The sequence below is a fragment of the Canis lupus genome, chromosome 9 (assembly GCF_003254725.2).
Source record: "Canis lupus dingo isolate Sandy chromosome 9, ASM325472v2, whole genome shotgun sequence".
Lineage (NCBI taxonomy): Eukaryota > Metazoa > Chordata > Mammalia > Carnivora > Canidae > Canis > Canis lupus.
In genome coordinates, this window is record NC_064251.1 from 59,754,707 (window position 1) to 59,775,025 (window position 20,319).

The 20,319-nt window shown below is 59.8% G+C and overlaps 1 protein-coding gene and 1 long non-coding RNA gene across 2 annotated transcripts in view; both read right to left on the reverse strand.

Moving 5' to 3' along the window:
* LOC112677186 (uncharacterized) overlaps positions 1-1,233 on the reverse strand; it is a 12,597-nt gene extending 11,364 nt beyond the window's left edge. The window contains exons 1-2 of the long non-coding RNA XR_007413297.1: positions 732-1,233; positions 379-467 (exon numbers count right to left, since the gene is read on the reverse strand). This is a non-coding gene — a long non-coding RNA (uncharacterized LOC112677186). The remainder of the gene's footprint in view (positions 1-378; positions 468-731) is intronic.
* Positions 1,234-2,715: 1,482 nt separating this feature from the next.
* Positions 2,716-19,424, reverse strand: ADGRD2 (adhesion G protein-coupled receptor D2). Its single transcript, XM_049113795.1, is given in 20 exon segments — positions 2,716-2,953; positions 3,537-3,650; positions 3,733-3,787; positions 3,903-3,944; positions 7,984-8,104; positions 8,964-9,076; positions 9,160-9,293; positions 9,796-9,949; positions 10,222-10,324; positions 10,439-10,521; positions 11,703-11,858; positions 13,627-13,732; positions 14,150-14,273; positions 14,780-14,914; positions 15,622-15,733; positions 16,909-17,110; positions 17,112-17,188; positions 17,462-17,547; positions 17,907-18,244; positions 19,411-19,424. Coding segments are annotated over 20 exon segments (2,490 nt in total). The 3' UTR covers positions 2,716-2,732.
* Positions 19,425-20,319: the final 895 nt, after the last annotated feature.

The window sequence follows — 20,319 nt, forward strand, 5'->3', positions numbered from 1 at the left end:
CAGGCTTCCCATGCAGCCCCGCCCCACCTCCACTCAAGTGAGCCTCCTCCAGGGAGGCTGCTCTGATGCTCACATCCTCTGGCCCCTGCAGCATCTGAGCTAGGATGAGGTCGGCAGGACAGTGGTAGCGGCCCCTGGGCCCATCCTTCACCTGGCTTCCACCTCAAGGCCCACCCTGGTGCCAGCCTCTAACATGTCATCACCACCGATCACCTCAGCCCTGAAGCCAACTCTCCCTAAGAAGGGACCTGGACTCAGGAGTCTTGCCCCTAGCCCCTAGAATCAGTGGTGGCAGGCAGCACCCTGTCCCATAGCCAGAGTCTGAGTTGGGGTCTCCCCGCAGCATGACCCATCATACCTGGAGCCAGGCCCACCTACCCTGGTGCCTTCTCTGAGCAGTCTTGTCTGGGGGACTTCCCCTCACCGCACCAGCGGGGGAGAATATCTCTGAGCCTCAGCTTCTTCCTCTGTATAATGGGGGTGACAATAGTCATGGAGCTGAGGTGAGGACCCACAGCTCTAAGAGTCAAGGACTCAGTACCAGCCAGGTACACAGTAGGTGCTCATTAAGTGTTGGCTGCACCAACCCTGTTGATGAAACTAGGGCTGTCTTGATTCCCAGAGACTAAGGGGCAGCTTCTCTTGTCCCACCCTCCTCCCAGGGAGCCTGGCCTCCCGTCCCCCTCCCCAGGCTGGGGTGACCCCCAGGAAGGAACAGGTCACAGTGGTACCACTTATTAGGAGAGCCACCGCAGGGCTCTGAATTTCAAGGCAGCCAGGAAGGGCCAGGGGTGGAGGTGTGGGGGACAATCTTGGAAAGTTAGGGGGTGCTGAGCTGTGGGGCACAGCAGGGCTAGCACAGTTCCAAGGCAGGGGTCCCACTGGAAGTAGGCAGAGGTGGCTGGCAGACGCAGCAGGTGGTCCTACGGGGTCGTGCTGTCCCTCAGGGGGCCCCACGCAGGCAGAGCATGAAGTCCACAAGCGCTCGCTAGAAACCTGGGAGGAAGGTGTTGGGCTGAGCCAGCAGAGAGTCCTGGTGGGGGCCCTGGAAGGGACTGGAGCTGAAGCTGGGGAGCCCTGGGGGTGGGGGCTGTGGCCCGGGGCCCTAGGCCGGCTCCCCCGTCCCACTGTCTCCCTCCAGGAACAGCGGGGGGCGCCCCGCGGACTTCCCGGGCTCCCAGGGAGGGCGGCGCCGCCTCGGGAGGGAGGGACGCGGGGCCTGGGCGGGGCGGGGGCCTGGGGGGGCCTGGGGGGGGGCCTGGGGGGGGGCCGCCGCGGGCCGAGGTGGAAGCGGCTCCGTTGCTACGAGCGGCCTTAGCAACGCGCGCGTTCAGCGCAGACAAAGGCGCCGTCACTGGAGCGCGGCGGGGGTGGGGGCGGGGCGGGGCGCGGGCGGGGCGGGGGCGGGGCGCGCCGTGGGTGGGGGCGGGGCGGGGCGGGGCGGGGCGGGGGTGGGGGCGGGGCGCGCCGTGGGTGGGGGCGGGGCGGGGCGGGGCGCGCCGTGGGTGGGGGCGGGGCGGGGGCGGGGCGCGCCGTGGGTGGGGGCGGGGCGGGGCGGGGGTGGGGGCGGGGCGCGTGGTGGGGCGGGGCGGGGCGGGGCGCGCCGTGGGTGGGGGCGGGGCGGGGCGGGGCGGGGCGGGGCGGGGCGCCGTCGGGCCCATGGAGGGTCCACCGCGCGCTGGCCTGGAGGGGGCGCCCCCCGCCTGCTCGGCCGAAGCGGGAGCCCAGGCTGGGAGCCGGGGCCCTACGGACTCGGGGCTCCCCATGGCGCGGTGGGGGAGGGGCCCGGCCGGCATCCGCAGCCTCTGCGGCTGCTCGGAGGGACGGGGGTTCCCCTGTGCCCGGGTTAGAGGAGTCCCCGAGGCAGGGCTTTAGCCCGGAGCCCCGCCCAGCGGGAGCCGCACGGACCGGCCTGTCTCGCGCCCACAGGGAGGTCCCCCGGGTATGAGGCCGGGCCGCTGGGCTCCTAGACCGGGTCCTGGGCGGACACAGGCGGGCAGTGGCCAGAGGCCCCTCTGCTCCCCCGGGCTAGGCTGAGCTCCGGAGGCTCAGCCCTCTCTGAGCAGGCCCCGGGGGAGCCCCAGCCTGGCTCCACTGCCCACAGGCCCCCATCAGCTGTCCCGCTGGGGGCAGAGCCTGAAGGATGGCGCTTGCTTCTCACCAGGTTTGGAAGTCCTTGCGGCCCGCAGGGCATCGGGGGAGGGGCGCTGAGAGGGGCACACCCGGGAGGCTGGGCCTGGGGGGCAGACGGAGGGGGTGCACCAGGGAAGGAGGGCTCCGGGCTCCCTGCCCCTCCTGCAGCACCGCACTGGGAAGGGAAGAGGTCCCAAACCTGTTCCCTAAGTACCCTCTCCCGATGAGCACTGCGCTATCCTGATGCCCCCAGTGTCCCCATGGAGGCCTCTCAGACGCCAGGAAGAGGAAGGGCCCGCAAGGGGGAGGACACGTGTGCTTGCTTCTCGAATCACCTCCATCCTGGGGCAGGGGGGCTGAGGGGGTGTCCAGGTGCCAAGGGGGAAAGGGGAGCTCCCTGACGTGGGAGCTGTACCTGATGCCTTGAATGCTGTCAGCTCCACAGCCTGAGGACACAGGAGGTCATCAGGGGAGGGGCCCCCACTCCCCCTGCTCCCCCTTGCCCTGGGAGCCCTGGGCGACCTTGGTGAGGACTCCTCCACCCCCCCCCCCCCCCCCCCCCCCCGCGGCCTTGGTATTCAGGCTCTGCCAGTGCGCAGTCAGCACCTCCCAGTGGCTCCCAGTGCCCTGCCACCTGCGAACCGAACCGACGAACGGGGGCCCCTTGGATCCCCGAGAGAGCCCCTCCTCCCCGGCCCTCCCCGAGTCCCTGGGGATTCCCCTACTCCTGGCAAGACCCTGCACCCCTGTCCCAGCCTCACCGGTCTCTCGGGTTCTGCAACAGAGGAGAAGGCTGTGGGGACTCTGGGGCCGTGAGTCCCTACAGGAGAAGAACACTGAGTAGGTGAACTTTTAGGAGGCTGAGGCAGGAAGCTCTCTCTCTCTCCGCTCTCCCACCCTGGACAGGACCTCATTATCAAGACCCTAAGGATCCACTTAAAGGTTTACCCCACAGATGAATGATGAAGAAACTGAGGCCCAGAGAGGGAAGGCAACATGTCTAAGGGCACACAGCAGGCGAACTAGGAGCTGGGCCTGAAACTCCTGGCCTGGCCTTGAAGTCCTTTAGCTCATGCCGTCTCAGGGCCCCAAACCCTATCTACCCACCTGGCTTCTGGAACCTCAAGCCCACTCTGCATGGAGACCCAAGGAAGGTGACCCTGAGCAAGGCCTATCTCTGGGCTGGGCAGCAGGGGCCCCTGTCCCCTGGTGGTGGTGGTGGCAAAAAAAGAAGCCATTTTTAAGCCAGTCCTCAGGCCCCGAGCTTGCAGAATTCCCTGGGCCTCAGTCTCCTTGTCTTTTGGACGGGCTGAGGATCTGCCATTGCCTTCCCAGCTTTACTGGAACGCTGGGGAAACTGAGGGACTTGGGAGCACTCACGCTGGAGGCTTGTGTGGCCTTACCTCTAACAGCCAAGTGTCTTCGAGCTGGAGCCAAGGCTACAGGGTCGTCCAGAGCCACCTCCCAGGGACCCAGGGACCTAGGGTGGGACCCTGGGCCCATGGGGCTGGAGCAGGCTTGAAAGGAAGGGGTGTGGGCTCTGGAATCCTGGCCGTGAGCAAGACCTCCCACCCCAGGATCCCCACCTGCCCTCACCCACCGTGAATGCCTCTGTTGCCTTTTTCTCAGTCATCCTCTGCAACGCACCCGGGACCTGGGGGATGGTCATTGGGGTCAGGCCTGGGACCCTCCCCTGAACTCCAGCCACGGGGGCCCTGCGAGTAAGCCCTGCCCACCCCACCGCCCAGCAGCCAGTGTCCCCAACTCACCTCCCCGTTGTAGGCAGCATAGACCAGGAAGATGTATGGCCCCTGGGGACAGACCCAGCATGTGGGTGGGTGTCACTGCCTGGGAGCCCCCCACTGCTTAGCCCTGGGGCCACAACAGGGACACCTCCAGAGATACCCAGAGACATTCAGAGACAGAAGCTGGTGAACAGAAACCCTGCCCTGCCCCCCTCCTGCACTTGGGAGGGGATATCTGTGACACTATGGTAGACAGAACCAGAAGGGGCCTTACTCCACTCGACCCCATGCCTTCAGCCTCTGGCCACCAGACAGCCTCTCTGCTCTCTTGTCCCTCTGTGTGTTGTCCCCCCACCCCCGCCGCCCCATCCTTGCAGCCTCATCATGGCTACAGGAGTGGCTGGTGGGAAGGGGGACACCTTCCTGAAATCAAGGCTAAATCAAATCCTGGGACAGCAGACGTGTGAATGCATGCTGATTTGTGCCTCCAGTTGAGCGTGTCTCTGACCGTCTGTCTCTTCACCTGGAAGGTGGAAGCCCAGACTCACCCCTGCTGTGTGTGAAGGACATAGCACAGTGGTTGGGTCCTCCTGCCCACACATGCGAGGACCAAGAGGGCCTGGCTACTCACAAAGTACCATGACACTAGGGGTGACAACTCTCATAGCAGCTCCATGGCAGAGGGGTTGGGCGGGTTAATCCTTCCTTTTGATGGATAGGTAACCCTGGGGCCTGGGGCAGGGGACAAAGCAATGAGTCCCAGGCCAACGTGTGACCCAGCAGGTGGAATTCAGAGCCTAGGCCTTCCTCAGATTCTACCTGGATAGGCAACAGCCCCCGCCTTGAGGCTCAAACTGGAGGACACAGGTTGGGTCCAGGCAGCTCCTTGAGGCCTGTAGCCTCAGTATCAGAGCCTGATTGTCCCTCTGGTTCTTAGGCCCCAACTGGGTTGCTACCACCCTTCACCCTAAGACAGACCCTGGTGCCCCCGCAGCCAGGGTGTCCTCCCTCTGCAGCCTTCCCCATCTGGTTTCTTCCACACACTCCTCTGCTCAGCTCCTCACACCCAAACAAAGGCATCTTTCCAAACTCCAACCGGACCACACCAGCACATACCTGCCTGACATTCTCCAAGGCTCTCTGGCACCCCTGGGGTCACACTGAGCTCCTGACAACAGCTCTGGGGACCCTGCATGGTCTGTCCCATTTCTGACCAGCTCACGTGCCCCTCCTTCATGTCTCCACTTGATCCCACCACCTCCCCTGATCTAAAACGTGTTTGACTTCCCCCTCACTGTTGGACTACTAGCTGAGAATCACTCCCGCTGGGAAGCGCCCTTTCTGCCTCCCCGAGAGGCTCCTCTGTCCCCACCCTGTCTCCAAGTTCCCTCAGGTTCTCAGCCTCAGTCATGCTGTGCTGTGGGTGACGGTTTTGCTGTTTGTCTCTCCCTCGGGCTGAGACCTCCAAGGGTGGAGTCTTCGATCCCTGTGCACCACCTCCAGGATGCCGCCCGGCGCGGGTACCCAGGGAAACACATCCTCACGCTCACGGTTCTTCTGGTGTGTGCAGGGTGTGGTGCTCTGCACTTTCCAAGTGTCATCTCAGTTGAACCCCGTAGTGACTCCATGAGGTAGAGAATATAAGCCCACTATAGAGATGTGGCAACTGGGGCTTGTTTCAACTTGTCTGGGCCTCCCAACAAGACTGGGCCCCGGGGAACCACAGCTGGTTAGATGTGCGGCTCAGCTCTCCTGCCACAAAACCTGTGACAAAACCCGCCACAAGGGCCACAAACCGCAGCCCTGAAGAGTGAATGAGGCCCAGCTGGGTTCTGTCCCTCCAGCTCAGGCCTGCTCCAGGGAAGGAGGGTGGTCCCGAGGGCAGCTCTTGCCCAGCTCAGCCCCAGACACGGTGAGCGAGGGATCCTCGGAGGCGGTCGGGCTGAGGGAGACAGGGAGGGACAGCAGTAGAAAAGACAGAGAGGAGAGGCCAGGCCAGGCTGAGGGGATCCCAGAGAGCACAGCCCAACTGGGGGACCTGTCCGCAGATGATCCCGGGAACATCAGGGTGGGCCCGGGGCCCAGGCCGTCTGGCTCCACGAGGCAGCCTCTCCCCACCTTCACCGGGAGACCTTGGCAAGGAAGGCCGAAGGCTGACTGGGAAGAGAGGTCGTGCTTGAGGACAAAAGCCGGGGGGTCAGGGGTCAACATAGAGGGAGACACAGTGGGAGGCCCAGGGAAGGCAGGTGGGATCTGTGCCAGAGGAGGAGGGGACCGATGGAGATAGCTGGGACCGGGACAGAGCCAGAACCGCAAACAAAATTCAGAGACAGAGACAAAGTGAGATGACGGGAGAGGAGAGGATGGGGAGGGAGGGAGGCCAAGAGGTGGCACTGGCTCCATGGGCTGCAGCTCTGCCCACCTGGAGGCTACTGCAGGGATGATGCTCTGTGGTCACCATGGCAACGGGCTGCTGCTACCAGGGCCACTGTGGGGGGAGGAGGTGCCCCGGGCAGGGTGGCAGGGAGCCCGGCAGGGCCCAAATTCCAACCCTGGATGCCCTGAAGCGTGGGGCTCAGGGGAAGGCTTCTCTGTGTCAGGGAAGGGGTGCAGCGAAGCCCTCCGCCCCCCACCACTCAGGCCCGCACAGGTCTCTGGAGACATGCTTCTTTGGGAATAGCTGGAACCCCTGTTTTTCTTCATTTCCTGGGCTCCTCTTTGGCCCAGCCTCCATCCTCTCCCAGCAGCAGCCCCTTCTTTCCTCTCCACGCCCACAGCCGGCGAGAGTGGGGCATCCCCACGGCCCAGGGGGAGAAGGTGACATGGACGGGGACCTGGTACCCACCACCACCTGCACCCTTCCTCACTCCCTGCCCCCCCCCCCCGCCAGCGCTTCGTGCCTCGTCTCGGCCATGCTCAGCCCCACAAGAACACGACACTTTTGTCCTCCTTTCCTGCTCTGTCCCCGGGCCTTGACTGGTGCACAGTACCTGGCAGGCCCGACAGATACCACATGGACGGATGAATAACTGAGTGGGTGCTTCCCCGATCCCGCTCTCCTCCCCACCCCGCACCCCTTCCAGGAATCAGCCAGGCCCAGGTGCTCATGGCTGAGCAGACTCCAGACTTGGGCCCCAGCACTGCTCATCCTAGGCTGTGGCCCTGGGCAAGGACCTCACAGAGTTCTGCTTCCTTTCCCGGGGCTCAGAGCTCCTGGGCATCCTGCATGGCTGTGCACAGCCTCCGGCCCCTTCATCCTAGGAGTAGAGGGAGGGTCCCCAGGAGGAGCTCTGGGACACGTGGCCCTGGACAGAGTTGGTACCTGATTTCCTGAGCTTTCCTTGTCTGTCCTGGAGCCCTCCTTTCTCAGGCCTGGCAGGAGCCAGGAGGAGGAGGTGCGCACAGCAGGAAGAGGTGCTGGGGGTGCCAGGGAGGCTGAGGGGAAGGGCAGGGGCAGAGAAGGCCCTGCTTGCACCTCAGGCCTCTGGGTTGTGCCCGTCTGGGTCTACGTCTGGGTCTCCCACAGGACTGCAGGCCCCCCGAAGACAGGGACCTAGTCTGACCCCTCTCCATGGCTCCTGGACACAGGACCCTGACAGGCACATAGGAAGCTTCCTGCCACCCCACCGTTACTGACTCATTTATGTGGGCTGAGCGATGTCCTCCTAACCAAACCCTTTTAAAAACTGCTGTCTTCACCACCACAGGAGCTAACACTGCCCCACAGTGGGCCACCCTCTGACCCTGACAGGAGAGGTCACTGGTGTCCCAAGCTCCATCCTTGGCCTCCTGCCGCGGCTTAGAGTAGCTCCGGCACCAGCCAGGTGGCTGGAACTTCTGCCAACCCCCAGTGTCTGGACCTCAGCTTCCTCACCTGTAGAATGGGCACAGAATCCTCCACGATGTGCTGCCTCTTTGATTTGAGGCTTTGTTCCCACTCTCGCCCTCACCTTCCTGCATCTTGACAATGTCCCCTGCTCGTTGTTAGTGACTCCCATGACGGAGAGGACACTCCTTTTCCCGCCTCCTGACAAAGCAGTCGCTCCCTGTGAGTGCCACTGCGTGTCAGAGCCCTAGTCCCAGACGATCCGGGGCCTGGAAGTACCTGGAAGGAACTGAGGCTCACGGCAGCATACGCCCAGGTTGGGCTGCGGTGCACCAACATGCCGACCAGCCAGCTCAGGCCCAGGACGGGCAGCAGGACCAGCACTGGCTTCACCGTGGCCCTGTGGGAGAGCGGGCAGGGCTGAGGGAGGCTGGGGTGGCCTGGGAGCCCCTGCAGGCTGCTGGGTAGGGCGGCACGTGGGAGGTGGCTGCCGAGGAGTCAGTGGTGCAGACCAGGGACCACTGCTTAGGACTTAGGGGCAGCTGGAATTCTCAGCTGGACTTGGCTATTCCTTCTCAGAAGTGGTATGAAGTTGGGGCAGTAGCACTGGGGAAATGGGGTCCCGGGCCCAAACCCGGCTCAGAGGAAGGATGTGGCAGCCGTCGGAGGGAAGGCTAAGGACTGGGCAGCGGATCCAGGGGACACAGAGTCCAAAGTCTTCCCTTCTCAGGGACCCCTGAGACTCCCTGGCTTGTCGGGGACCCACTGGCTTAAACTGCTCTGCCTTTGGCAGACGACGGGGGAGAGGAAGACCAGGGGTGCCCTCCTCTTGGCAGGAGATGGCTCTAGAGAGTGAGAGAAGTCCTTGGCAGGGGTAGGGACCAAAATCCTCACTCTGAACCCGAACTTCTGGGGACTGCCGGATCTGGTGGGTCTCCCCCTACCTTGTCCCTGCCAGGCCATTCGCGCTATCCATAGATGGTGAGCTTCCAGGATGGTGGCTTGTGTCTACAAACCCTCCCACTCATCTACACTGATTATCATCCCCCCAGGTGACATGCGTGGGCACAGGCTTGCACATGTCCACACACATGAGCATGTGTGCACACACCAGCAAGGCACTTGTGCACACATCTGCTCATGTACGGCTTCAGACCTGTGAACACACAGGGCCTCATGACCACATGCTGCCACCATGGACTCACACAGGCTCACATCCAATGAGTCCCCCATCCAGCTCCCCCACTTCTGAGCCTCACCATGTCTGGATCCTCTGCTCCTGCAGACAGGGCTCTGGGCTCAGCATGCGGGCACGCCGGCGGGCACTGGACACAGTGACCATCACCACACGGACCAGGATCCACGTGTTGGCCTGGGGACCTGGTGTCAGTGGCCGAGAGGGCCATCCCCTTCCCCAGCATGCCCTCCCCCAGGCCCCTGGGCACCCCTGCTCACTGTCAGCACAAAGAGCACAGGCCCCACAAAGGCCCAGATGGTGTCCGTGTGCACATTGAGCCAGCAGTGCCCAGTGGCCACATAGTCATGGGGGGACACAGCCAAGGTGGTGGCCACAATGGCCACAGGTGCACCTAGGAGAAGCATAAGTATCCCAGGACCATGCCACTCCTTCCGTCCTCCCCAGGTCCTGGCCCCTGCCCCAGAGCCACAGCTGTCCCAGGCTAGCAGGTGCACTGGTGGGCGCTGGGAGATCTAGGAAGGGGGCTGGGTGGGCACCATCCTTCTGGGGTGGCCTTGGAAACCTGGGTAGCTGGGGAAGGCGACAGCTGGGATCAAACTGAGGGAGGGTGGTGACTGGTAGGGGGGCCAGCGGGCCACAGATCAGGGAGACGGTGCTAGGGGTGGGGAGTTGAGATGCCTGGGGTGGAGGATGATTAAGAAAGGCTGGGGTTGGGTAAAGCTGGAGGGTGACAGAGCTGAGGAAACTGAGGTGGGTGCTGGGCACCAGGCAGTCCTGGGTGCCAGGTGGAGATGGGGACTGGGCCGCATTGCGGTGGGGTGATGTTGGACAGCAAGAGGCCACACAAAGCAGAGCTGAGGACAGAGTGGGAGAGGGGGCCAGAGGGTCCTCACCCCAGCCTGTGGCGTAGAACAGTGTCATCCTGGGGCCTGGGCGCATGCTTACAGCCACCACTTTGCTCCACAGCAGTAGGCCCTCCACCAACACCCAGGAGAAGGCAACCAAAAAGAGAAGGTGCATGATAGCTGTGACGGCCACACAGGTCACCTGTGGGTGGGAGGGTGGTAGGTCCCCACCAAAGCCAGCTGTGGGTGCAGCCCTGTTCTGGGTCCCATGCGTCTGCCGGCATCGTAGACCCAAGGGGGTTTCAGTGGGGAAGGTCTCTGGGCAGTGCCCTGGGCCCAGAGCCACCACTCTGGGCATTCTTTCATCTATGTGCCTGCTCCCCCAGGAAATGGAGCCAAGTGAAGACGTCCGGGGGCAACCCAGATAAGGCTGGCCTCCCCCCAAGCTCACAAGCATGCCTGCTGGGTGCCCACCTCGTTGGCCTTTGCCCACTCAGTGGCCATGAGGAAGCCCTCAGCAGAGGCCAGGGAGAAGATGAGGTTCTTGTGGACCATGGCTCGCTCGGACTTGGGGACCCTGGACAGGCAGGAGTCAGTTAGCAAGGACACCACCATCAGCGCCCACCCCATCAGCCCCTCCTGCACCAAGGTCATTTGGGACCAGGATGGACATGACTGGAGCTCACCTCACCCGGCTGCCAGGAAGAGCAAGAAGGACACACCGCAGCCCGCAGACGAGAGCGTCCTCAGCAGTGACTCCTCCTCAGCGCGCCTCTGTGGGAGGGCCGCAGGCCCCAGAGGATAGTAACCTGGCCACCACCCTGCGCTGCCCAGACCAGGCCTCGCCTGTCCCCTCCTTGTCCGTAGTGAGGCAGGATGGTGACAGCAGCAGCCGGCAAGGCCAGGCTTACGGACAGCAGGTACTTAATGAGAGCATTTGCATGTCCTCTCCTGCGGGCTTTCCCTAAACTGGCCCCAAGCTGTCCAGGGTTCCCTGATCCCACAGCGATTAAGAGCACTGGGTTGGAAGCGACGACACAGCCATAGGGAGAGGATGGCATGTGGCAGCCCCCCACTGAGGGGCCACGGAGCAGACCTGCAAACTGCCTCTCTCTGTCTTTACAGGACAAATGGTCTGACGCGTGTTTCTCTAACGCGCTCCCCTGCGCCGAGGGGCTCTGGCATCCCTGGGGACCCTGCCCTGCCTCACTCAATCTCTTAGCAAGTGACCACTCAGAGTCCTTGCCAGCTCTAGGGCACACCTGCCTGGCCCCCCTCCTGGGATTTGGTGTGTTTGCAAGTGGCCCCGGGGCCACCCTTGGTTCGGTCTCCTTTTACGTCTGCCCTCACCTCAGCCATGGCTTTACCTACAGGCTCTGTCTCTCCAGCTCCCACCCTGACACCCATGGATGTCCCGGCCCCGGAGCCATGGCCTGCCCCGCCCCGTCATCCACCTGCGCCCTCTCTGAGATGACCCCTGCATCTCCCAGCTGCCCAGGCCTTTGTCTCAGACGACCTCCTCCTCCCTCAGTCCCTCTATCCGCCTTATGTCCCCCAGTGCAAGGCCCCTGCCTTCTGCCTAGGTGACTGGCCCGGAGAGCCCTCGCTGCTCTTTGACCATCCAGCTCACTTCTAGCACCCTCCAATACCTGCTTACCACGTTCACATGCATCCTCTGCCGGTAGGATCACCACCGAAGTGCGTGAGCATTCTAGGCTCTGTGCAATCTGACCCATGCCGCTTGTCCCTCCATCTTCTTCCACTCCTGGGCCCTACACTGGGAGCTCCAGACACACTGAAGTTCTGGAATATGCCAAGTCTGCCTGCCATTTCTAGTCTCCTTGCCTTTGCTCAGACTGGCCTTCTGCTTGGGACACATTTCTGTTGAACTCTTGGTCATCCTTTAAGACTTGGTTCTGACTCTACCCTCCCAACCCTACCTCCCTGGTACTCACCTGGACGTCATACACCTGCAACAGGACAGCGAAGTTGGTGCTGTGGTTGCAGAAGCAGGTGGTAGAGTCCTGGCACAGGGTGGCCACAGAGCAGCCAGTAGTGGCCCACGAGCCTCCTGTGTCCGGGCTGGGGAAGGGTAGAGAACAGAAGGGCTCCTGAAATGAGGCGGACACCAGGGGGAGGGGGAGGTGGCAAGGAGGGGAAGGCCTCTCTCTAAAGCTTGGGGTCCAGCTGCCTCTAACTCACTTTGTGACCCTGGGCAAAGCTCTTCCCCTCCCTGGGCTTCAGTTTCCCTTCTGTAAAGTGCACCTACCACTCTCAGGATGATCGGGGAATGGGGCTAATACCAGTGATTACAGCTGATTAATTCCATTAGTTACTAAGTGACTAAGTGATTGATATTCAGCTAAGGATCCAAGATAGGGAGCTGGGGCTAATCTCTGAACCCTCCTCTGCTCCTTCAAAGGCCCAAGGGCCCTGGCCTTGGGTGTATCATTAAGTCTGCCACCTATTTGACACATGAGTCTGTCTCCAGGCACCCCACAGGGTGAGCTCGCCTATCTCCCATGATGGGGAGCTTGCTACCTCCTGGGTAACAGATTCTCTTGCTTCAGCTTGTCCTGGAGCTGGGGAGGGGTCTGAGGCCACCCCTGCAAGATTGGAGACCAAAACTACACCTCATCCTCAAGTAGAACAGATGGCTTAAAAACAAACAAACAAACAAACAAACAAACAAACAAACAAATTGCCTTATCTAAAGAACTCAGAAATGGAAACTCACCTGATACTGAAGTTCCAGAAAGCACAGACAGGCTCCACCAGTTTCTGCGGGGAGACCTAAGGACAGGAAACAGTGAGAGAGCAGGTGTGTGAGTGGGTACGGGGGGCATGGGGGAGGTGTGTGAATGTGTATGGAGAGAGCGGGGTGATGCAGAGGGATGCTGATTCCTCTGAGTTTGAGGACTTTTTAGTGTATGTAGATTTGCCTACTTTAATCAAATTGATTTCTAGTTTTGGGATGATACACAAAAGACTGATAAACTGGGATCCCTGGGTGGCTCAGCGGTTGGGCGTCTGCCTTTGGCTCAGGGCGTCATGATCCCAGTTTGGGGGTGGAGTCCCGCATCGGGCTCCCTGCGAGGAGCCTGCTTCTCCCTCTGCCTGTGTCTCTGCCTCTCTCTGTGTTTCTCATGAATAAATAAAATCTGAAAAAAAAAAAGACTGATAAACTGTGCGGTGTGTGTATGTGTGTGTACATGTTCAGGATTAGTGGCTGTGGGCAAAGCTGACTTTAGCTTTTTCTGAAACTAATGTTTCAAACCAAGAATTTGTGTATTTCATGTAATGAAATGAAACCACATTTCCTGGAGATCTTTCCATGTCGTTTTATAGAAAAAGACCCGTTCTTTACATAACTCTAGTGGATTATTCCACTGTGTAGCTGCACAGGGCTTTTTTGTGCAATCCCCCCTTGGTGGACACTTACGTTATTCCAGCTCTCAGGAGCACATTGGCGTGCAGATCTCTGTACAGCTCCCTGGATGTTCCAATGGGAACCACCAGTGTTTGGAGTCATGCACACCTCTAATGAAGTCCCAGCTCTGCCCCTCACAAGCTAGGGCCCATCACAGCCCCTCCGCCAAGCTCACTTTTTGCCAATGTCAACTGGGCAGGTGGAGAATTACATGGATATTGCTTATTTAAGACACCCAGCATAAAGTAAGTGTATAATAAACTACTTCCCTTTCCATTTCCTTGAAGACAATGGGATGGCTTATGAATATTTTTCTTGACCAGTTTAGACCTTGGTTTAAATAAATGAATATTGGGGTAGGGGGACACCAAATTAGGATATCCAAATATCCAGGATATCCAAACCAGGATAAGTGTAGTTGGGTGGCAGGTCTCCCTCTTCCCCCATACCTGGGCCTGGTGCTGCAGATGAAAGGTCACAGCTGTGCTGACCTCCCCAGTTTCATCCCACACCTCAGAGGAGATGATGGCTGAGCCCACCTGGGTGCCTAGAAACCTGTGGGGAGAAAGGGAGCTTCTAAGGGCACCAGCTGGCTGTGTGGGAGAGGTGGTAGATGGCCAGTCAGGAAGACACAACCTCTATGTCCAAAGAAACATCAGGAAATGCCCTGTGTTTGGAATTAGGGCACATGGGTTTCAGTTTTACCTTGGAGACTTGCTAGTAAATTCAGTAAGCCCTGTCTTCTCCCTGAATCTCAGCACTGAAGCCAGACAGTAGTTGAGTCAGGTTTCAGCAGCTTGCCTTGGGCAGGCACAGAGATATTGTGTGTGTTGGGGATGGGAAGGGTTTGGTTCTGGCTGCTAAAGGCAGATTTGCCTATCAGAATGAGGGCTCTGGGATGGGATGAAGGCCTGGCCTTCCCTGAGGAGGGGATCCAGACCCCCAGGAGCCTACTGGGTAGGGCCTACTCACCTCTGCATCTTGTTTGCCTCTTCTGAGATGTCAGGGGCTTGGGGCTCTAGGCCAGGCTCCCCGAGGGTGTGCTGGAGGATGCTTGAGCTGAACCAGCTGTGGATCACGGTGACTCCAGAGAGGCCTGGCTAAGGAGGAGAGGGCCAAGACCCCACCCTGTGACTGAGCAAGTGCCACAGGTTACCCCGAGGGAGATGCTCTGCCAGCCTTACGGATAGGGAGACTGAGGCTCATAGAGATTAATTGATTTCCCAAAGATCACAGTTAATAAGTGGTAGAACTGGAATTCCAATCAGCCATGGTTCATGCACTTGACCTGGCAGCTCTAAGGCCCTCTGGCCCATGTCCTGATCTTCCAGCCCTAGGTGGCAGCAAGGGTAGTGGCACCCTGTACCACCCACTTCCAAGAGGAAATGTGTGGAGTTCCGAGGAGGAGACTAAGTGAACACCTACCATGTGACAAGTGCTTTTGATCTCATAACAACCCATAAGGCCAGTACAAACAGGACTGTCTTACAGGCAAAAAACCAGACTCTGAACGCTGAGGGAACTCATTCAAAGTAATGGAGTTAGCAACACGAGGGCTGACCCAGACCCCAACAGGGACCCACTCCCCACCCTCTTACCCACCTTTCCCAAGGAGCTGCTTCACTTCACCTGCAGGGATACGGATGTGGCCAGGTCCCTCTGGGTGCCCACAGGGCATCGTGAACACATGGCTCTCTGTGCTGGCCTCTGTCAAGTGTAGGCTCTGCACCTCCAGACCTGGGATCAAATGGGGTTGTGTGGCTGGACCTCTGGCAGGAGGTCTTTCTCCTGAGCTGGCCCAGCTGGCAGGGTCTCCTTCCTCTCTCCCTGCCGCAGGGCTAGGTCATTATTCCAGCTTAGAGAGGTTCAGCACCTCACCCAATGTAAATCTGGCTTCTTCAAGTCTGGGGGTGAGGTGGAGGGGATCACTGAGAAACAGGTCCTGGGGGCAGGACCTGAATATCCACAAGCCACCAGAAACTACTGGGCAAGCAAAGGACACAAGCTTTGCCAGAGTTCCACCATCTGTGCCCCGTTCAATCTACAAACACTCACTGAGTGTGTACTTGGATCTGGCCTGAGATGTAGAAATGACTCAGAAATGGCCTCGGCACTCAGGGAGCTTTGGGATGAATGACATCAACACCACAAATGCAACAAGAGATATGTTCAAGATGCTGAGGGTAACAGTGAGAGGAGGAACTGACTGTCAGAGAGCTAAAACCAGGCAAGGTTCCCGGGAGGGTGGGTGCTCAGGCAGTGTTCTGGAGGATATGCAGGAATTGGCTAGGTCAAGGGAGAAAGGGCATCTGGATGGAGGGTACAGTGCGGGTAAAGGCAGGGAACAGCATGGAATATCTACAGTAGTACGGAGGGCTCCCAGTGATGGAGGCTGGGAGCGAGTGCAGGGCCCAGCTGCGTGGGAGTGGGGCTAGCAGGCTCACCCACACGGCGGTGCTGGATGTGCCATCGGGGCCGCTCAGAGACCAGCACGGTGCTCAGCAGGGGTGCCAGGCGCTGGACACTTGCCATCAGGGCCATGGGTCCGCCAACCACCTGGGAGAAGCCCCATCTCAGCTTCCTCCCACTCTGCACCCTGCTGCCGCCCGCTTGACTGCTGTGGGTCACGCACTCTCAGAGATCTGTGAAGTGGCCTGCCTGTTCCCAACACCTGGTGGCTCCTTATGGCCTTTAGGACCAAGTCCCAGGTCCTCAGGCCAGTGTCTGAGGCCCAGCCCAATCAGCCTCCTCTGATGTCTGCAAGCTTAGCCCAGGCCAAGGCCTCACAGTGCTCCATGCCTGCTGGCCGGTCGTCTGCCAACCAGGCACACTCAGAAGGTGGGGCCGTGCCTCCCCCTTCTTTGGTCTGACTCAGTGCTAGGCCTACAGCAGGTGCTCACCCTTTAGATTCCCAAAGAGAAGCCATGTGGTGGGGGGGAGGCCAGGGAACAGGCAGGGAGGATGCGCGGTGATGGGACCACTCCTCTGGACTGAGCAAGCCACCGCTGTGCCCATTCACTCCTCTCATGGCCTCAGCGGGGTGGGTCAGATCATCCCTGTTCTGTTCTGTTCTCCAGGGGAGAAAATCAGGGGCTTCCGAGTCCCAGCTTTTCCGAGGCTACTTACAGACCCTCAGGCAAACATGGGTTCACACCCTTCCCGGGATGGGAGCTCACCATCCCAACAGGTGAACCATTCCATGGAACCAAGCTCCCGTGTTCTGTCATGTCCACCCTGTCCCCAAGCCGAGGGCCCGGTTCTGTCCTCTGAGGCCACAGAGGCACCATCTCTGCTCTTTCTGCTCCAGAGACTTTCAGGTGATGTCTCTGACCCCTTGTTCTCTTCTTCCTCTAGGCCAATTACTCCCAAACCTACAGCCACTTCTGCCAGGGGACGTTTCCAACCCTCACCACCTGGAGAGCATCTGTCGTGTTCTCCTGAGGGTCTGGGCTGTTTGGGAAGCAAGATGGCTGAACCCTCAGCATAGAGGGCCTCCCTCTTAGGGGGTCAGCAGATTCTTGGATGTGGGGGAGGTCCTTATGGATTAGTGGCTCTAATTTTCAATGCAGAAACTATTACTCAACAGTGGTTGTGTGTGGAAGTTCTACTTCTATATAATAGATAAAGCTCAGCAATGGGTGCTGACTCACCCATGGCTACACAACAAGCTGGAGGCAAGGATGGAACCAGAGTCCAGGCCCCCCTGCCTCACCTAGCCCTGCCAGCCTCACCTCACTGACTGGGAGCCATGCATCAGCCAGCTGCTCCTCCAGGACCAAGCTGGCCACAGACACGATGCCCTGGCCTAGCTGCTCCCAAGGCCCTGTTAAGGGCTCTGGCTCCCCTGCCCCGAGGACTGTCACCCTCTTCAGGAAGTGTACGACAGCCAGCAGTGCAGCGGGGCCCAGTGGAGCTGCTTCCTTTGCCAGTACTCTCCAGGATACCCAGGAAGTTGCAGGCCTCGGCCAGCGACAGGTCTCCATGGACTTCAGAGAGAGGGTCAGGGAGGAGCTGTGGGCAGAGGAGCCATTTATTGCTGGTCTGGCTCTTAGGAGGGATCTCCCGGGGCCATACTTGGGTCTTACGAGGGTCTTCTTGGTGGGCACATGTCAAACTTATCACAAGCCCCCAGCTCTCAAGGGTTCCAAAATAAGGAATAGGAACAACTGTAATTTCTGAAGACACATTAGGTTGGTGTCCCCTTTATAGATGAGGAAACTGAGGTGTAGGGAGGTGACTCATAGTGTCCCCAGACTCTTCAGTCCCCGGGAAGCGGGGGCTCACCACAATGGTGTTGGCCAAGGTATTGACTCGGCTGATAACATCCTGGCCAGGCCATGACTGGGAGTCCTGCAGCCGCTGATAAGTCTCTGCAAAGGAAGGGATGCCAGGCTGGATGACGAGCAACACTGCCCAGAGGTGCCCCATCCACCAGCTACTGCCCAAGGAGGAAGAGCATATTGACAGTTGTGTGTCTGGAACCTTACACAGTTCTAGATGGGGAAACCGAACCATGGAATGCCAAAATCACTTGCCTAAGGATACAGCAGGCTTTCACCTTCAGGTGTGTCTGGCCCCACTCTCTTGTGGTTTGGACTCCGTAGAGGCCCTGAGACTCCGAGAAGATTCTGAATTCCCAGTTTGTGCCAACTACTCACTCCCCCTCGGCCTACACTGGTCCACACCCAGCTTCCCCTTCAGCAGAGCCCTGGGCACTGCCAGGGCGCACCTGTCCGGTAGCAGCAGAGGAAGGGCTGAGGTTGAAGGCAGAGCAAAGAGCCTTGGGTACGGGATCCCGGGCTCCACACAGGGCACTCCTCTGAGGGCACTGGCAGGGATGGGACAGGTGTCGGGGCTGTATCCTGGCTCCCCAGCAGCCCCTGTGACCCACCCGCCTGTTGGGTCCCGAAGTACACCCTAGAGGCCAGGAAGCACAGCTTCGGAGTTAGGGGGTGACGTGGGGGCCCGGGTGAAGGGCGCTGCAGCCAGCACAAGGCGGGGCGGGGCGGCTGGGGGACGAGCCTGCTCGGGCTCCTGGGGCTGCGCCCTTGCCCTAGTGGCGGCGTCCTGGGGAGGGCGCGGGCAAGTTCTCAGGGGTGGGGTGGATCGGAGCCCAGGGGGGAGCCTACGGGAGCGGGGGGGGGGGGGGGGGAGAGGGGCGCGGCGTCCCACTGCACGTGCACACTTTTACTCTGTTGGACGAATAGATGCTTGTATTCATCCTGTGGATGTTTTGATTCTGTTATTATTGTCAAAGGCTTATCTCGTGTGACCTCTGTAGTGATCTCCGAGGTGGGAGCTTGGAGTCCTGCAGCCGTGAGTCCCTTTGGTTGCCTCCCCCACCCTCCAGGTTCAGGTACCAGGAGGTAGAGGAGGCAGTAGCACCAGGGGGCCATTCTGGATCCAGTAGGGGCAGGTGGGGGACAGCAAGGGTCACACGTGTGGCCTATATGGACTAAAGAAGGAAAAAAGCAAAGGAAAGCAGCTCAGCGTCCTGCCTTACCACCACCCCCTCTGTCTCCTGGGGTCATCTTCCCCCATGTTTGGATTCCAGAGCTTACTGGGCTGGGAGCCCAGGATGGGCTGGGCACATCTACTTGACATTTACTTGCACAAAAGGATGGTGTCCAGGAGCCCCTTCTAGGACTACAGCTGGGGAATGCTGTAGCCCTGGTGAGCTAGGAACAGCTCGAGGGGGAAGGGAAGAGGGCAGCAGCAGACAGGCCAGAGAGAGGTGGAAACAGGCAGGATCCCTGTTAGGCTTCCTTGTGTTCTTCTGGCTCTCAGCTTGGCATTCAAGGCTCTGTTTCATGAGGTCTCTGCTGAGCTCTCTGGCCTTACTCGTTTCACTATCTCCCCCCCCCCCCCCCCCCCCCCCCCCCCGTCCAACCACCTTTTGCCTGCTGCCCTAAGCTGCTCCCATTCCTCCAGGCAGCATCTCTTTTTTTTTTTTTTAATTTTTTAAGTTTATTTATGATAGTCACACAAACAGAGAGAGAGAGGGAGAAGCAGGCTCCATGCACCGGGAGCCCGACGTGGGATTCGATCTGGGTCTCCAGGATCGCGCCCTGGGCCAAAGGCAGGCGCTAAACCGCTGCGCCACCCAGGGATCCAGCATCTCTTCTCCAGACCTTTGACCTCGCTGTCGCTCTTGACCTGGACTGGCCTCCCATCCCCACAGCGGCACCTCCTATAGGATCAGCTTGCTATCAGGGCATCCACCCAGCACTTACCGCAGGCCTGCCATAGCCACGCACTGTAGTGAGCTGAGGACACCCTAATCATGGGTGGTTTGGGGGTTACTCTTAGCAGTCTAGGGGGCTTCGGGCCTCCTGGGTCTCTATTCCAGCAATGGCCAAGCACACATGGGTCCCAGACAACATTGGAAAACAAAAAATGCTCCACTGTCCCACCACCTGGCCTCACACCATCTGGAAGTCTGGAGCCATCACCAGGGATGATTCATACCCTTTCCCCCTTTCCGTCTAAAGTGCCTAAGTGTGAAAATTGAATACAACCCAACACAGGAACACATGGGGGTTCACACTTGGGATGCTGAGAAGCACCAATTTATTGTCACTTTCCCCCCTTTTTATTTATTTATTTAAATTTAGTAGGCTCCACGCCCAATGTGGAGCTTGAACCCACCACCCCGAGATTAAGAGTTGCATGCTCTACCCCACTCTCCCCCTTTTTAAACAGCACCTGTGCCCACCCTGCACCCCCACCTTCAGAGGGTGGGGAATGGGAGGAGTCTGGTCCAAGACTGAGGTTTGGTCCCTAGCAGGTGCTGGGCACTTAGTATGAGCTCAACAGATGCTGACCGCCCCACTCCCCGGCTCACGTTTGCCTGTATTTGCCCCCCACAAACTCCTTGCCCCCCCTTCCTTGCTCGCCAAACACTCGATGGCACCCAAAAGGATTTGCGACGTCCGCCTTGGCTGCTTGTCCCTCCTCCACCAGGGGTCAGGGAGGAATCGCTCGCAGGACAGGGGCTCCCCCTTCACCCGCGCTGATGCCTCCCCCATTCAAAGCCGCGCTCCTCACCTGCTCCGTCCAGCCTGGTGCCCACCGCCTGGTCGCCCTCTGCCAAGTGTTCCGGGGACTCAGCCCCGCGGCCGCTCGGGCGCCAGCTCTCGGGG